The sequence below is a fragment of the Tenrec ecaudatus genome, chromosome 7 (assembly GCF_050624435.1).
Source record: "Tenrec ecaudatus isolate mTenEca1 chromosome 7, mTenEca1.hap1, whole genome shotgun sequence".
Classification (NCBI taxonomy): Eukaryota; Metazoa; Chordata; class Mammalia; order Afrosoricida; family Tenrecidae; genus Tenrec; species Tenrec ecaudatus.
The window spans coordinates 103,114,256-103,132,009 of record NC_134536.1 but is presented as its reverse complement, the minus strand read 5'-3'; the positions used below and the strand labels follow the sequence as shown (position 1 = coordinate 103,132,009).

At 39.4% G+C, this 17,754-nt stretch overlaps 1 protein-coding gene across 3 annotated transcripts in view; it reads left to right on the top strand.

Annotated features, from left to right (window-relative positions):
- Positions 1-17,754, top strand: part of SMAP1 (small ArfGAP 1) — a 147,433-nt gene that overhangs the window by 77,201 nt on the left and 52,478 nt on the right. For all 3 annotated transcript variants that reach the window (XM_075554915.1, XM_075554917.1, XM_075554916.1), the window contains exon 4: positions 11,407-11,482. In XM_075554915.1, coding sequence (XP_075411030.1) covers positions 11,407-11,482 — 76 coding nt within the window. The remainder of the gene's footprint in view (positions 1-11,406; positions 11,483-17,754) is intronic.

The window sequence follows — 17,754 nt, the reverse complement described above, 5'->3', positions numbered from 1 at the left end:
GTATATACAGAATCTCTTCATAATTTGAACTTTGCTATTTCTTCTATTGGAATAGAATTCAAGATTCAGCAAATCACGGGACTATGGTTCCATCTGCCTGGTTTCTGTATGTTTGCTTTTAATTATTTCCAAATTGTTTGACAGAGGATCAGTACAGTACTATGTCAGAAATTCTAGGATAGTTACATCTATGTGTACTTTTGGAGGCTTAACCTGAAAGTAATTTATTTCCTTTTGAATTAAATTATATTAGCTGTCACTCTTAAACCAACAAATGAGATATACATGACCCTTATTTTTCACTTCCAGTAATTCCTGTTTTTTTAAAAAGTGGGAAACTATAACAAAATTAGCCACTTCCAACGATTTTTGTGTACAATTCAATGACATTGTTACTACCTGTCTGCTTTTGTACATAATGTTTACTGGATCACTGCTATGCCCTCTTAATTATGAATTATACATAGCTGGTTTTGTTGCTTACAAAGGCAGAAAAAGTTGAGTAGTTGCAATGTAAATTGCCCCAAACACAACTGTCTTCTCAAAGCCTAAAATGCCTATCTGGGTCTTGACAAAAGGCTACGTTGTGTTTGCTGCTGTAGCACAGATTATTACAGAAAGGTCCTGTTAACCTCTGAAATTAACTATGTTTATTTCATTGAAGTTACAATGAAGAATTAGCTTGTCATTTGGGACCTTAGAAAAAAATACACGAAGACGGAGATATTCCTATTCAGGCCGTGTTGGTTGGAACAGATAACAACAAAAGACGTAACATATTAAGTCACAACTTGAGTAAATCAAATGGAAATTTAAATACTTACTATGCTTTGTTTGCATTTTCTTGTTTTAAATGTTAATAATGAGGAAGGTCCTAATAAGTTCTTCAATAGTGCTTTATTTTATGTTTATATCCTTCAAAAATATATCAAACAGATCATTTTTATTCTTATGTAATTAAAAAATGTCCCTAGGTAATTTCCGAAGTGATTTCTTATAGACCACTCCCAACTATATGCAGGTTATTTATGTAAAATATACTAGCTATAAATTAATATTTTACTGATGATAGCTTTGAAAATTCATAGCATAATTTAACACAATTTTTGCCATAGACTTGCAGTCTTGTTTTACTCCAAAAGATTATATACGTAAAATATTTGCCCTTTCAAAATTCTTTATTTAGTAGAAAATGATCATATTTTCTGTTTCAGTTTTCCTGATTGTTAAATTGTATCTATATTTTCAACCACAGTGAATTTTTGCTCTAGCATTAGTCTTTTTTGTTATAATTTTTGGATAAAAATAATAATGAAATAATTAACTTTTAATATGGAGTATTATTCAATAGATCTGCACAAGACCTATAAAGTGTAGAAAGAGTAAAGATAGCACTTGGGACTAAGGTGGGTGGACCTGACTCAAAAGGCAAGCTATTTTTGATTACCTCACATGCATTTGAAAGCTGTACAGTAAATTAGACCACAAAGGAACTCATGCATTTGAGCTATGGTGTTGGCAAAGAATATTGAAAGTACCATGAGCTCCCAGGAGAACAGTCTTTGAGGAATTATAGCCAGAATGTTCCTTAAAATTGAGGATGGTGATCCTTCTCATGTACTTTCGACATGTTATCAGGGTAGATGAACAAGAGGAACATCAATGACACAGTGGCCCCAATAACAGTGGTAAAGATGACTTGGGACCGGGCAGTGTTGTGTTGTATGCGCGGGCACTGTGAGTCTGAGCCCTAACAAGAGCCAGCACCACGTCACAATTGCAGTTTTGGCATTCTTGGAGAGACTCAAATCGTGTTTCTTTGAAATACTATTTGAATTTGGGCAACAAAAAGTCTGAAGGGGCAAGATTAGGGCTGTAGGTTTGAATGGGGTAAAATTGACCAACAGAATCCCATAGGACAGCCCTTGCTACCTTTGAATGAGTAGGTAGATTTCATGATGGAAAAAAATCTTGCACAATTTCACCTCTCTCTCAGCATTGTACTTTAACTTCTTAATAAACCTCCATGATGATTCTATGTTCAAGAATCTCTAGAAACAGTCAGTATAACCTTCTTACTTGACCTTTATGCCTTGACTTTAACTGGCCTACCAGATCCCCAGAAACCATGGTTTTGATTGGATCTGCTTTTATTTTTTATATTTTAAATCACTTTATTGGGGGCTCGTACAACTCTTATCACAATCCATACATCCATCCATTGTGTCAAACACATCTGTACATTTATTGCCATCATCATTCTCAAAACATTTTTTTTAACAATTTATTGGGGCTCATACAATTCTTTTCACAGTTCATACATATACATATACATACATCAATTGTATAAAGCACATCTGTACAATCTTTGCCCTAATCATTTTTTTCTCTTTTCTTCTTTTACATTTTATTAGGGACTCATACAACTCTTACCACAATCCATACATATACATACATCAATTGTATAAAGCACATCCATACATTCTCTGCCCCAATCATTCTCAAGGTATTTGCTCTCCACTTAAGCCCCTTGCATCAGGTCCTCTTTTTTTTTCCCCCTCCCTCCCCATTCCCCCCTCCCTCATATGCCCTTGGTAATTTATACATCGTTGTTTTGTCATATCTTGCCCTATCCGGAGTCTCCCCCCCTTCTCTGCTGTCCCTCTCCCAGGGAAGAGGTCACATGTGGATCCTTGTAATCAGTTCCCCCTTTCCAACCCACTCACCCTCCACTCTCCCAGCATCGTCCCTCACACCCTTGGTCCTGAAGGTATCATCCACCCTGGATTCCCTGTACCTCCAACCCTCATATGCACCAGTGTACAGCCTCTGTCCTATCCAGCCCTGCAAGGTAGAATTCGGATCATGGTAGTTGGGGGGAGGAAGCATCCAGGATCTGGGGGAAAGCTGTGTTCTTCATCGATACTACCTCACACCCTAATTAACCCATCTCCTCTCCTAAACCCCTCTATGAGGGGATCTCCATTGGTCGACACTTGGGCCTTGGGTCTCCACTCTGCACTTCCCCCTTCATTTAATATGATATATATACATATATATACACATACATATATACATATACACATATATACACGTACATACACACACTTATATCTTTTTTTTTTTTTGCATGATGCCTTGTACCTGGTCCCTTGGGCACCTCGTGATCGCACTGGCCGGTGTGCTTCTTCCATGTGGGCTTATTTGCTTCTGAGCTAGATGGCCGCTTGTTCACCTTCAAGCCTTTAAGACCCCAGACACTATCTCTCTTGATAGCCGGGCACCATCAGCTTTCTTCACCACATTTGCTTATGTACCCATTTGTCTTCAGCGATCCTATCATGGAGGTGTGCAGTCAATGATATGATTTTTTGTTCTTTGATGCCTGGTAACTGATCCCTTTGGGACCACTCGATCACACAGGCTGGTGTGTTCTTCCATGTGGACTTTGTTGCTTCTGAGCTAGATGGCCGCTTGTTTATCTTCAAGCCTTTAAGACCCCAGTCACTATCTCTTTTGATAGCCGGCCACCATCAGCTTTCTTCACCACATTTACTTGTTCACCCACTTTGGCTCCAGCCGTTGTGTCAGGAGAGTGAGCATCATAGACATTCTCAAAACATTTGCTTTCTGTCTGAGCCCCTGGCATCAGCTTCTCATTTTCCCCCACCTTCCCTGCCCTACCTCATGAACGCTTGATAATTTATAAATGATTATTTTGTCATGTCGACACTGTCCGACGTTGCCCTTCACCCACTTTTCTGTTGTCTTTCCCCCAGGGAGGAGGCCATATGTAGACCCTTGTAATATCGGTTTCCCCTTTCTCCCCCACCTTCCCTCTACCCTCCTGGTATCGCCACTCTCAGCAGTGGTCCTGAAGGGATCATCTGTCCTGGATTCCGTTTCCAGTTCCTGTCTTTACCAGTGTACATCCTCTGGTATAGCCAGATTTGTAAGGTAGAATTGGGACCATTATAGTGGGGAAAGAAGCATTTAAGAACTAGAGGAAAGTTGTATGTTTCATCATTGCTACCCTGCACCCTGACTGGCTCGTCTCCTCCCTGCGACCCTTCTGTAAGGGGATGTCCAATTGTCTCCAGATTGGCTTTGGATCCCCACTCCTCACTGCCCCTCATTCTCAATGATAGGATTCCCCCCCCCACTTTTGTGCCTGATACCTTCAATACCTCGTGATCACACAGGCTGGTGTGCTTCTTCCATGTGGGCTTTGTTGCTTTTGAGCCAGATGGTCGCTTGTTTACCTTCAAGCCTTTAGGACCCCAGAAACTTATCTGTTTTGATAGCGGACACCATCAGCTTTCTTCACCACAGTTGCTTATGTACACCCTTTATCTTCAGTGATATTGTGGGGAAGGTGAGCATCATGGAATACCAGTTCAATAGAACAAAATGTTCTTGCATTGAGGGAGTACTCGAGTGAAGGCCCAATGTCCATCTGTTACCTTAATAATAAAACCTATAAATATATGCACATAGATCTATTTCCCCATCATCACATACAAATATATGTACATGCCTGTATTTAGACCTCTATAATGCCCTTTGCCTCCTAGTTCTTTCCTCTGTCCTTTTAAAAAAAATTTTTTTAATCATTTTATTGGGGCCTCGTACAATTCTTATCTCAATACATCCATCCATTGTGTCAAGAACATATGTACATTTGTTGCCATCATCATTCTCAAAACATTTGCCCTCTACTTGAGCCCTTAATATCTGCTGCTCATTTCCCCCCTCCCTAGTGGATAATTTTTGGGCCCTTATCAAAGGTCAGTTGTCTGTATGCTGATGTTTTTATTTCTGGGTTTTTAGCTCTTTTCCACTGATCTGAGTATTTGTTATTATATCAATACCATGTGGTTTTGACCACTGTGGCTGCATAATATGTGTTAAAGTCAGGTAAAGCAGGCCCTCCCACAGTGTCCTTCTTCTTGAGGAGTTCTCTGCTAATTCTGGGCTTCTTCCCTCTCCATATGAAGTTGGTACTCAGTTTTTCTGTTTCTTTGAAGAAAGATGTGGGTGATTGTGTTAAACTTATATACAGACAGAACTAACATATTGAGTCTTCCAATCCACGAGCATGGGATATTCTTCCATTTGTTAAGGTCACTCTTGGTTTCTTGTAATGGTGTTCTGTAGTTTTCCCCGTATAAATCTTTTGTTCTTTTAGTCAGGTTTATCCCTAGGTAATTCAATTTGTGCTTGGCTGTTGTGAAGGGTACCACTTTTTTTTTAAATCGTTTTATTAGGCGCTCATACAACTCTTATCACAATCCATACATACATCAATTGTGTAAAGCACATCTGTACATTCATTGTCCTCATCATTCTCAAAACATTTGCTTTTCGCTTAAGCCCTTGGCATCAGGTCCTCAATTATTTCCCCTCCCTCCCAACTCCCCCCTCCCTCATGAACCCTTGATAATTTATAAATTATTATTTTGTCATATCTTGCCCTGTCCGATGTCTCCCTTCATCCTCTTTTCTGTTGTCCTTCCCCCAGGGAGGAGGTCACATGTAGATCCTTGAAATCGGTTCCCTCTTTCCAACCTACTCGCCCTCTACCCTCTACTGAGGCCAAAATCTACCCAGTATCGCCACTCACACTGCTGGTCCTGAAGGTATCATCTGCCCTGGAGTCCCTGTGTTTCCAGTTCCTATCTGTACAAGCATCCATCCTCTGGTCTAGCCAGACTTGCAAGGTAGAATTTAGATCATGATAGTGGGCCGGGGGAGGAAGGGGAGAAGCATTTAGGAACTAGAGGAAAGTTGTATTTTTCATCGGTGCTACATCGCACCTTGACTGGCTTGTCTCCTCCCCTAAACCCTTCTGCAAGGGGATCTCCAGTGGCAGACAAATGGGCTTTGGGTCTCTACTTTGCACTCCCCCTTCATTCACTATGGTAAGATTTTTTTGTTCTGATGATGCCTTATACCTGATCTCTTTGACACCTCGTGATCACACTGGCTGGTGTGCTTCTTCCATGTAGGCGTTGTTGCTTCTGAGCTAGATGGTTGCTTGTTTACCTTCAAGCATTTTTAAGACCCCAGATGCTTTTCCTATTGTTAGCCTGGCACCATCAGCTTTCTTCGCCACATTTGCTTATGCACCCATTTGTCCTCAGCGATCGTATACCCAGTGATATAATTTTTTGTTCTTTGATGCCTGGTAACTGACCCCTTCGGCACCTCGTGATCACAGAGGCTGGTGTGTTCTTCCATGTGGGCTTTGTTGCGTCTGAGCTATGGCTGCTTGTTTATCTTCAAGTCTTTAAGACCCAGACACTGTATCTTTTGATAGCCGGGCACCATCAGTTTTCTTCACCACATTTGCTTATTCACGCGCTTTGTCTTCAGTGGTTGTGTCTGGAGGGTGAGCATCATCAAATGCCAATTTAATAGAAGGACGTATTCTTGCATTGCGGGGGTTCTTGAGTGGAGGGAAGCCCAATGTCCTTCTGCTACCTTAATACTAAACCTCTAAATATAGGCACATAGATCTATTTCCCCATCCTCACATATAAATATATTTGCATATGTACATGTCTTTATCTAGACCTCTATAAATGCCCTTTGCCTCCTAGCTCTTTCCTCTATTTCCTTTTGTCCCACTATTATGCTCAGCCTTCATTGGGTTTCAATAATTTCTCTTTGTTACATTACCCTTGATCACGCCCTATCAGGCCTCCTATACCCTCCTCACCACTGATTTGGATCACTTGTTGTTCCCTTGTCCCTGTGTTTATTAACACCACTTCCTTTCCCCCACTTCCCTCTCCCACGCCCCCCCGGAACTGTCGGTCCCGTTTTTTTCTCCAGATTGTTCATCCAACCTATCTTTTATCGACAAACCTGTGGAAATAATGATATGCACATAAACAGGACAGAGCAAAACCAAGCAGCAATATACAACAAAACAACCAGAACAAAACAAGACAACAAGAAAAAGGCTTTTTGTTAGTTCAAGGATCGTTTGTTGGCCTTTAGGTCTGTTTTCCAGTCCAGTCTGTTGGGGCACCACACCCTGGCTCCAAAGTCCACAGTCAGCATTCCCTGGGGACCTTGCCATTTCATTCCCTTACTGTTCTGCTGCATTTCCCCAGTGCTTTGCCTCGGTGTGGCGGGATCAGGTCGGGCGTAATTCCCACAGTGTTTCTCTGGTGCTGTCCCCCACAGGGCCATGGGTCAGTGAGGGGCGTCATGTCTCATAGGTTGGCCATATGCTCCTCTCTGTGGACTGGCTGCTCTAATTGGGGTCATCCTCCTCAAGGCCTGGTGGGCCAGGATGTGCTGCACTCTCTCCTACTCCCTCTTCATTTGCTCCCGGGTGCTCAGATCAGAATTGTCCCTCTCCCAGAGCTTCAGATCCAATGCCCTCCTTTGAAATAAATTCTTCTGTGGGGAGTGGCAGGTGTCCACTTAATATTTGGTACTGGGGCCAGCCCCACAGACCTCTCACTGGTTCCCTACTCCACACCTGAATGTTGCACTACACCTTGGGGCACTGGGTTGAAGTCTGGTCCCTGTTTACCTGTGGAGATATAAACAATACCCTCCCCTTGGGTGTGTTAGCGCCTCATGCCCCCTCTACCCATTTCTTATTTTCATCATTTTTTTTCCTTTCCCCACCTCCCCAGTTGTCTACCATGTGCATCCCTGGATTTTATCTGGTCCCTGCCATACTACACGGTCCTCACCCAAGAATGTTTGTATACAGTAGTAGCCTTTTCCCTATGCCCTTTTGCATTTTTTTTTAAATGCTTACCTCAGGGGATTCATGTTGTACTTGTCCTTTTGTGTCTGACTTACTTCACTTAGCTTGATTTCCTCCCAGTTCTTCTCATGCAGCGATATGCTTCATACATCCTGGTTTTTAGTCATGTGTAGTGTTCCATTGTATGTATATACCAGTTTTTTAATCCAATCGTCATTTGATGCAAAATCTCTGGAGTTTGCCTTACCTGTTAGCTAAAACCTCCAGTATGAATATTAAATAAGGGTGGGGACAAGCGGCATCTTGTCTGGACCCCTTTTTCAGTGAGATTGTGTTAGTCTTTTCTCCATTGACTACCACGTTGGTGGTTGGTTATTTATATATCGCTTGTATGACCTTGAGGAATTTTCCTTCCATTCCTGAATTTTGAGTGTCTTAAACAGGAATTGGTGTTGGATATTGATGGTGTTGTTTTTTTTTTTTGCATCTGTTCATACTTTAATGTGGTTCTTACAGTTTTTCATGTCAATGTGATGAATGATACTAATGATATTTTTTTTGTATGTTGAACTATCCCTGGATCCCTGGTATGAATCCACTTAGTCATGGTTAATTATTTGTTTTATATACTTTTGAATTCTATTGGGCAGTATTTTTCTAAGTTTGTTTTTTTTTTGCAACGATGTTCATTAAGGATATTGGTCTGCAGTTCTTGATTCTTGTGGGATCCCTGCCCGGTTTCAGTGTCAGAGTGATACTAACTTCATAGAAGGAGTTTGGGAGTTTGCCTTCTTTTTCTATGTTCTGGAAGAGTTTGTGTAGGATTGGTGTCAGTTCTTCCCTGATTGCTTGATAGAATTCTCCTGTGAAGCCATCTGGCCCAGGAGATTTTTATTGTTGTTAATTCTTTGATAACCTTGTCTGTTTCATCTTTTGCGATGGGTCTGTTGAGATTCTTGACATCCATCGGGATAGTCTAGGGGGAGGGATTGTTTCTCCAAGAATTTGTCCATGTCTTCCAAGTTGAATTCATTGGAACACAGCCCTTCGTAGTACTGTGTAATCTTAGCCTTTTGATTTCATTAGGGTCTGTTGTAATGTCCCCTCTTTCAGGTTGGATCTGCTTTTTAAGACACACTAAGGGGGCACTAAGACAAATGTGCCATTGAGAGAACTCATTTGGAGCCATCCTCTCATCGCAGATACTTGCGTAAACAGTTTTGTTTTGGATAAGCCCTGCTCACGTATCAGCAAGAACCGTAGTAGCAGTACAGTACTTTATAGTTATCCATGTGTCATATTGTTATATATTGTGTCATACATACTAGTAAGCATAATCACTGTTTTTTATATCTATTTAATTTTTTTAGCCAGAAGTGTATTTTATATAATTTGAAATAAGAACAGTTACTGATCTAATCAAGTTTTCCCCACCACCTTTGGAAAAAAAACAGTTTCTACAATAATAATTGCTTAGTATGTTCAAATTTAGATATCCCACCCAAAAAGACTAGCTTAAAAATTTTTTTCCTGTTAAAAAAATAGAAAAATGTAGCTGAACTTTTACATTCACAAACAACATTCAGCTGGTTTACGTATATTTTTTAGAACAATTTGGCATGCAACATTACATCTTGCGAAAATTTAGTCAAATGGTAAGGATGTGGTATTGAGTTAGTTTCAAGGATTTTAGCACATCTAAATAAGTAACCTTTAAGATTGCTCTGGAGCTGTTACTTGAAAGGTTTTTCAATACTAACTTGAAACATGAAGATGCCCTTGAAAGCAAATTGTGTTTGATATTCTTCTTTCGATTTTATAGTAGAGATTAGCTGACTGAATCACAGATTAATGTATGATAAGATGAAAACTCCCTTCTACTGTAGAAAAAGAGCACATTCTTAAGCTTTCTTTCCTCCAATTTTAATTGTGAAGTGGGATGTGCTTCATAGTGTATAAGGAAGGGAGGGCGGTAGGGGAAAGTCCCTTAAGCTTTTAAAATATCTTGTAATTCAGCTTATCTAATAAACAATATCTAGATTTCTCATCCTTGCCTCTGCCCCATTCTTGGACTCTTTTCAAATAATTTCATAATGCTCAACGTTGTACTATCAACTTCCAGTCCTACTACCTGTGCCTTGACTGTTAATTTAAAAAGCTCTTATTAACTAACATAAAAGGTGTGATTAACTAGAAGTGTATTGCTTTTTCAATTTGGTCCACTTATCTAAAAAGTATTCCTTAACCTGGGATCCACAAAGATATTTGTGATTTGGTATAATTTCCTTTGTATTTCTGGGTATTTTATACGTTGGAAAAGGAGGCTACAAATTTTACCTGGCTGGCAGGGGTTCATGACCATGAGAGAGGTAAAGAAACTCTTAACAAAAATTTTCTTATTTTAGTGATCCATGATTACTGGTGATGTGGAGAAAGTCACTTACGTTGCTGTCCAGTGCACTGCTGCTGAGCTAATTCACTTCTAACAGACCTTATCACTGTTGAAGGAAGGGTTGGACTGCTAGCCTCAGCCAGGCTCCCCTCAGATACAGATTCAGTAATCCAGAATTGATTCTATAGCAGTGGGAAATAGGACAGAGTAGAAATTCCCCAGAAGGGTCCAAGGTTGTCATTCTTTGGGGGAACAGACTGCTACATCTTGGCTCTCACTAAATCGCTGGTAGGTTTAAGCCAGAAATCTTCTGGTTAGCAGTCCAACACATTTATGTTTGTTGCTCTAACCAGTGTTTCCTACAGTGCACAACACCTCCCTCTGGTGGGCACTGGGGGGACAATCCAGGGTCATTGCCAAAGCAGGTATACCTACATTTTATCATGGATTATAGGCTATAGTAAAAAAGATTTTAATTGGCTGAGAAGCACTGAAATTTTTTTCTTTGTCCTTAAAAGGAGCAGTAGGCCAAACAAGTGTGTAAACACTGAAATCCCAGTATAACAGGCTCACCCTGTTAATAGTTTAGGCTAGTCTGACCACCTTCAAAAAAATTAAGCAGTAATGACTTTGATTTCTTGCCTTCACTATTTCTTAGTTTAGTAAGGAAAAAATTGACCATTGTTTTACTAATATACAAAGAAATCCTAAGTGAAACTCCAGAGAACAGTATATGCAGTGGAAAGGAATTTGAGCTTTGGAATCACATAAATGTTTCAAAAAGGTTGTGGGAAAATGGAATTAGAAGATAAGAGAATTTCCCCCACACATTTTGAAGCCCCCTGTATTACTGGAGCCAACTGCTGAACTTTTCCTAGTTTCTCATTCTTCATGTATGTTGGGAAATCATAAACCCTATATTGGATTGTGGGATGATTAAGGGAAACAAGATGTACAACATTGTTTATAATTTATGGGTCTGTGTATTCCTGCTTATATTGTGAATATCCAATGAGAATTCGGTTGTCAGTGAGGGATGAAGGTGGTTGGGTGTTGCGAATTGTGGTAAGTCAATTTCCTTGTATAATTGGGTGGCTTTTGGTGAGTTGAGAAAACTTCATGTAATAAATAGGTAGACTTTGGAAGAGAAAAGTAGGTTAGAGAACATAGATTTGGAGTGGGAAAAATTACATTTAGAATCTAGGTTTAGTGATGGGGAATGTGTAAAGGTGAATATGTATGACAGCGAACTCAAGTTTTTCCTTAAGTTATTTGTTTTCAGAGCGGTGGAATTTTTCATCAGAGATAAATATGAAAAGAAGAAATACTACGATAAAAATGCTATAGCTATTACAAATGTAAGTAAAACCCGAATCTCTCTTGCCAGTTGTTATGTTTTGTGTACATCTTAAGCTTTAAACATACAGCACAACTTGATTAAAGGGTAAAAATATATGTGGTTCAAATCTTAAATTTTAAGTGTAAGGATGCATGTGTTTAAATTGCAAATTTTTGTTATTCAATTTTAATGCACTCTTGTAAAACAGAACTTGGTTTTAGAAATAAGCATATTATAAAAATGAATGACTTTTTAGTGATTTTAATTTTATGAGGTTTAGGAAAAGAGTAAGCCACTGATTGGGGAAAAAGGAGTTATGACATTTTTTGGAAAGACTGTAAAAAGGTACAACAAAGGTAAACTTACCTTTTTGCGAGGGCTTTGGTGAGTTGGTCTAAATCTGTTTGATTTCATTTACAGAACTTCTTTTCAGACATGAAGCAAGTAGCACAAATTTCCTTTTTAATTTTGTGGGTTTTTTTCCCAATACTTTATAAGTGAAATTTAGTGATTGCTTATGTAAAAACAACTGCTTATTTTGAGTTCTTTTTCTGGTTATTTTCTCGTCAGGGTTAATTATCATTTAAAGGCTTTTTGTCTTTATTGTTGACATCGTTTTTTGGCCTTTGATTCCTAGATTAATATGCAAGCAGTAAACGGTTTAATCTTGTGCTTAAGTCATTTGTCGAATGTTTTAGATGAAATAGTTTCATTTGATTCTGTGTGGACACTAAATTTTCTTTTCTGGACCAATGGAGCAGCAGAAAATTCAATCAAATCACAACAAACTAAGGATATTTAATTCATTTTCCTTTTTTAAAAAAAAATCATTTTATTGGGGGCTTGTATAACTATCACAATACATACATACATACATAGTGTGTCAAGCACATTTGTACGTTTGTTGCCATCATCATTCTCAAAACAAGCTTTCTGCTTGAGCCCTTGGCGTCAGTTCCTCATTTTCCTCCTCCCTCTCTGCTCCCATCTCCCTCATGAACCTTTGATAGTTTATAAATTATTGTTACTTTGCCATATCTTACACTGGCCGATGTCTCCCTTCACCAACTTTTCTGTTGTCCATCCCTCAGGGAGGAGGTTATATGTAGATCCTTGTAATCGGTTCCACCCCACACTCCCTCCGTACCCTCCCAGTATTGCTACTCTCACCACGGGTCCTGAAGGGGTCATCTGTCCTGGAATCCCTGTGTTTCCAGTTCCTATCTGTACCAGTGTACATCCTCTGGTCTAGCCAGATTTGTAAGGTAGAATTGGGATAATGATGTTGGGAAGTAAGCATTTAAGAAATAGAGGAAAGTTGTATGTTTCATCGGTGCTACCCTGTACCCTGACTGGCTGGTCTCCTCCTTGTGACCCTCCTGTAAGGGGATGTCCAGTTGCCTGTAGATGGGCTTTGGGTTCCCAATCTCCCCCTCATTCACAGTGATACCATGTTTTGTTCTGATGATGCCTGATACCTGATCCCTTTGACACCTCATGATGACACAGACTGGCATGCTTCTTCCATGTGGGCTTTGTTGCTTCTGAGGTAGATGGCCGCTTATTTACCTTCAAGCCTTTAAGACCCAGATGCTATATCTTTTGATAACCGGGCATCATCAGCTTTCTTCACCACATTTGTTAGTGCACACATTTGTCTTCAGCTATCTACATTTTCTTTTACCACGAAAGATTTTTTAATTTTTAAAAAATCGTTAGTGTGTATTCTGGAGCAAAGATGTCCCTGTGTATAGAATTTGGACTGCATTTACAATGGAAATAAAACAATTTTATTTTTTTGAACAATTGTATTTACAATACCCGTAAAATTAAGCTTGAGTTTAATATTATAAAGGGACTAACTTTAAAACATAAATACCTTTTAAGAAATTTGCTTTAGTGTATTTTTTCCTCAGATATAATGGTATGTGTCCTAGAATTTCTTTCTAGGACAGGGATTCTCAACCTGTGGGTCATGACCTCTTTGGGGAGGGGGTGTTGAATGACTTTCACAGAGTTTGCCTTATTTATAAGAGCAGCAAAATTACAATTATGAAGTAGCAATGAAAATAATATTATGGTTGGGGGTTCACCGCAACGTGAGAAAATGTATGAAAGGGTTACAGCATTAGGAACTTGAGACCCACTCTTCTAGGAGATATTATTAGTGTGCTGGAATTAAACGTTTGGGGGTTAGGTATGTTAGCTATGTTTCATTTTTGAACGAAGTTTTTTTAACCTTATTCATTCCATAATTTTGCATTTTGGTATGCTTGAACATTTTTTAAACGAAAATTTATTTACTCAAGATGATAGTTTTTCATTTTCATTTCATTAATACTATTACACAAATTAAATTTAACCCATAGGAAGATATAGTTTTTGTATTAATTTATTGGCAAAGTAATGATTTGAAAATAAGTTTGCATTCTAAGAACTCAGTGATCAAAATACAAGGACACTAACCTTCCATATTTAAGAGTTAGGTTATATATTTATATCCTTTGTGGCATCTTCAGCAATAGGTTTAAGTTTAGTCTAATAATTACCATAACTTATTACAGTCACTAGCTTCTTAAATACCAAAATAAAAAGGCCATTGCACTTGGTTTGTACAGAGCAAAAATATTTTAGTGGGGATAAGATAGACTAAACCACACAGAACGTAAGTACCTTAAACAGGATATAAACTAAATATGTGGGGATTATTTAAGAGAGACAGTTTAAATACTAGCTGTACTTTGATATAATAAACAGAATGTCTAAATGATTTTTATTTAAAGTCATTTTATTGGGGGCTCGTACAACTCTTCCACAATTCATACATACATCTATTGTGTCCAGCATATTTGTACATTTGTTGCCATCATTTTCAAAGCATTTTGTTTTGTTCTTGAGATCAACTCATTTTCCCCATCTCTCCCTCATGAACTCTTGATAATTTATAAATGATTATTATTTTTTTAATGTCTTACACTGATCAATGTCTCCTATCACTCACTTTTCTGTTGTCCATCCCCGTTGGAGGAGGGGGGTTATATGTCCTTCATTGTGATCAGCTTCCCCTTTCTTCCCCCCACCTTCCCTGTACCCTCCTAGTATCACTACTCTCATTATAAGTCCTGAGAGGTTTATCTGTCCTGTATTTTCTGTGTTGTGAGCTCTTATCTAGACCAGTGCACATACTCTGGTCTAGCCAGATTTTTAAGGTAGAATTGTGGTCTTGATAGCAGGGACGGGTGGGTGAGGAAGCATTAAAGAGCTAGAGGAAAGTTGTATGTTTCGTTGGTGCTATACTGCACCCTGACAGGCTCGTTTCTTCCTTGTGACCCTCTGTAAGAGGATGTCCAATTGTCTACAGAGGGGCTTTGGATCTCTACTTCGCCCTCCCCCTGATTTGCATCAATATGATTCTTTGTTCTGGGCCTTTGATGTATGATACCTGCTCCCGCCTACACCTCATTATCACACAGGCTGGTGTGCTTCTTCCATATGGACTTTGTTGCTTCTCACTAGATGGCTGCTTGTTTATCTTCAAGCCTGTAAGATCGCAGGCACTATATGTTTTGATAGCCAGGCACCATCAGCTTTCCTCACCACACTTACTTATACACCTACTTTGTTTTCAGTGATCCTGTCGGAAAGGTGAGCGTCACGGAATTCCAGGTCATTAGAACAAAGTGTTCTTGTGTTGAGGGAATACTTGAGTAGAGGCCCAATGTCTGTCTGCTCCCTTAATACTAAACCTATAAATAGATGTATATAGATCTAGTTCCCTATTGTTATATATAAATATATTTACATATGTACATTCCTGTATGTAGACCTCTATAAATGCCCTTTCCCTCCCTGCTTTTTCCTCTATTTCCTTTTACTTTCCTCCTGTCCCACTATCATGTTCGGTCTTCATTCGGGTTTTGGTAATTCCTCTCGGTTACGTTGCCCTTGAGCAAGTCCTACCAGGCCTCCTATACCTTCCTTGCCATTGACTTTGATTCACTTCTTGTTCCCTTGTCCCTGGGTTTTTTAGCACCCACTTCCTTTCCCTTGCCTCCCCCTCTCCTGTTTCCCCCGACCCTCCAACTGTCAGTCTCGTTTTCTCCTCCAGATTGTTTATCCTGCCTATCTTAATCTAGATAGATATGTAGAGACAATAATAAGCACAAAATTAAGACAGCAAACAAAACAACAAGAAAAGACATGCCTATAAAAAGTTCAGGGTCTCTGTGGAATTTTAGGAGTGTTTTCTGGTTGAATCTGATGGGGTGTCATGCCCTGGCCCCACAGTCTAACTTGGGGAGCTTCATTGCTTTGTTCCCCTTGCTGCTCTGTTGCATGCCCTTAGTGTTTCACCCCAGTGTGATGGGGTCAAATGGGGCACAATTCCCTCACTGTGTCTCCAGTATTGTCCCCTATAGCACTGTGGGTCAGTGAGGGACGTCGTGTCTCGTCGTGGGGCCATCCGTATGGTCCTTTCTATGCATTGACTCCTCTGAGCAGGAATATCATCCTTGGGGGGACGCAGGACTGTCCATGTTTTTGAGATTGGGGTCTGCCCCTGTTTAAATGATTGTTAAACTTGACTTGGCTTTACCCCTATATTAGATGGCTCCAGATTATTTTTGTATTTGATATTTTAGTTTGCCACCTCCAGTTTTAATTTTCATTTTCTAGTGCTGCTGCTGTTCTTTTTTTAAAAATTTTATTTTAAACAAGGCTCTTGCAGTAAAGACTGGAAGTTAAATCCCATTCCTCTGCTTTAAAGCAGTACTAACTAAATTTAAAAAAGCAAATTTATTGACCATTTGTAGTCTTTACATTTCAAAATACGAAGCAAAAGGCAACAACAAAATGGTAGTAGAGATGTACTTAATATTAGCTGCCACCCCTCTGAACTGCTCAGCATTTCATTAAGTGCCTGCAAACGAAGCTCCACCCACATCCACCATGAAGCATATGAGAGGGATTAGGTAGTGTGGCACTTCATCACTTCTAGAAATTTATTTGTAATTGTGACGAGTGTGTCTTGCATTCTGTTAATAAATACAAGTAGGAGCCTGGTCATATAAACAAACTTTTGAGGAAGTAGGAGGTGCAGGTTACATGTCCCAGTTTAACAGAACATATTTTGATGCTGTCACATCGTAAGTATGAATTTAAGGGCAAGTGGGAAAGTGCAACGTTCAGATTAAGGATTGAAAACAAACAAAAAGGAAAATTTGTTCCAGGTAGGAATGTTTTTATATTAGATGTTTTAGTGGTTGACAGCCTCTTTAAACAGGAGATTTTTAAGTTTTCTTTTACATCTTTTACAGTAACTGCGTAGTGCTAGACACCAACATGGTGGTCTATCACTATGTACTACACATTGAGTGGGTTAACTATTTCATAGTTTCTGTGGATTAAAAATAGGGGTATGAAGTTACCTGGGTCCTCTGATCAGAATCTGATTAAGTTGAAATGAAGGCATAAGATCACATCTGAATTTGGGATCCTATTCCGGGCTTACAGGTTGTTGGCAGAATTCATTTCTTTGTGATTGTATGATTGAGGTCTTGTGTACTTGCTAGCTGTTGGTTGGTGTTATATATTGACTTGTATTGTGTGTGTGTGTGTGTCCCTCTCCCAATTTGACTGGGTCATGATTCTCAACATTATGATGTAATTATCCTCCATTTTATCATCTGATGTTATTCTTTTTGTTGTAAATCCTTACCTTTATGATGTTAATCAGAGCCCTGGTAGTGCTGCCTGGTAAATGTTGGAGTACTAACCACAAGGCTGCCTGTTCAAATCTACTAGCAACTCTGTGGGGAAAAGATGTGGCTGTCTGCTTCCATGAAAGTTTATAGCAGGGTACGTTTCCTATTGAGTCAATCTCTTGAGCTAATAAAAAGGATTAAGTAGGCAGAGAAGTGAGGGACTTACCACCACCAAGAAAGAAGAGTGAAGAGTAGATAGTATCTTTTGAACCCAGGATCCCTGCATTGAGAGAACTTTGTAGAGTCTGGGGAAGATTGGTACCAAGATACATGGAGATCTTCAAGGAACACGAAGCCCACAGTTGTTGGAAAAAGAAAGGACTTTATCTCTAGGTCCAACAGAGGCGAGAGCCTTTCCCCCAAGAAATTTGGATTTGTAGCTTGCAGTGCGATGATAGTTCTGTTATTAAAACTATATACTGCTGTAGCAGCACTAGGTAACTAAGACAGGTGGATACCATTCATTCTCAGTTCCTGGAGGCTTCTCTCATTGCAACTTCTTAAAACCAGCAGAGAAATCGCTCACACT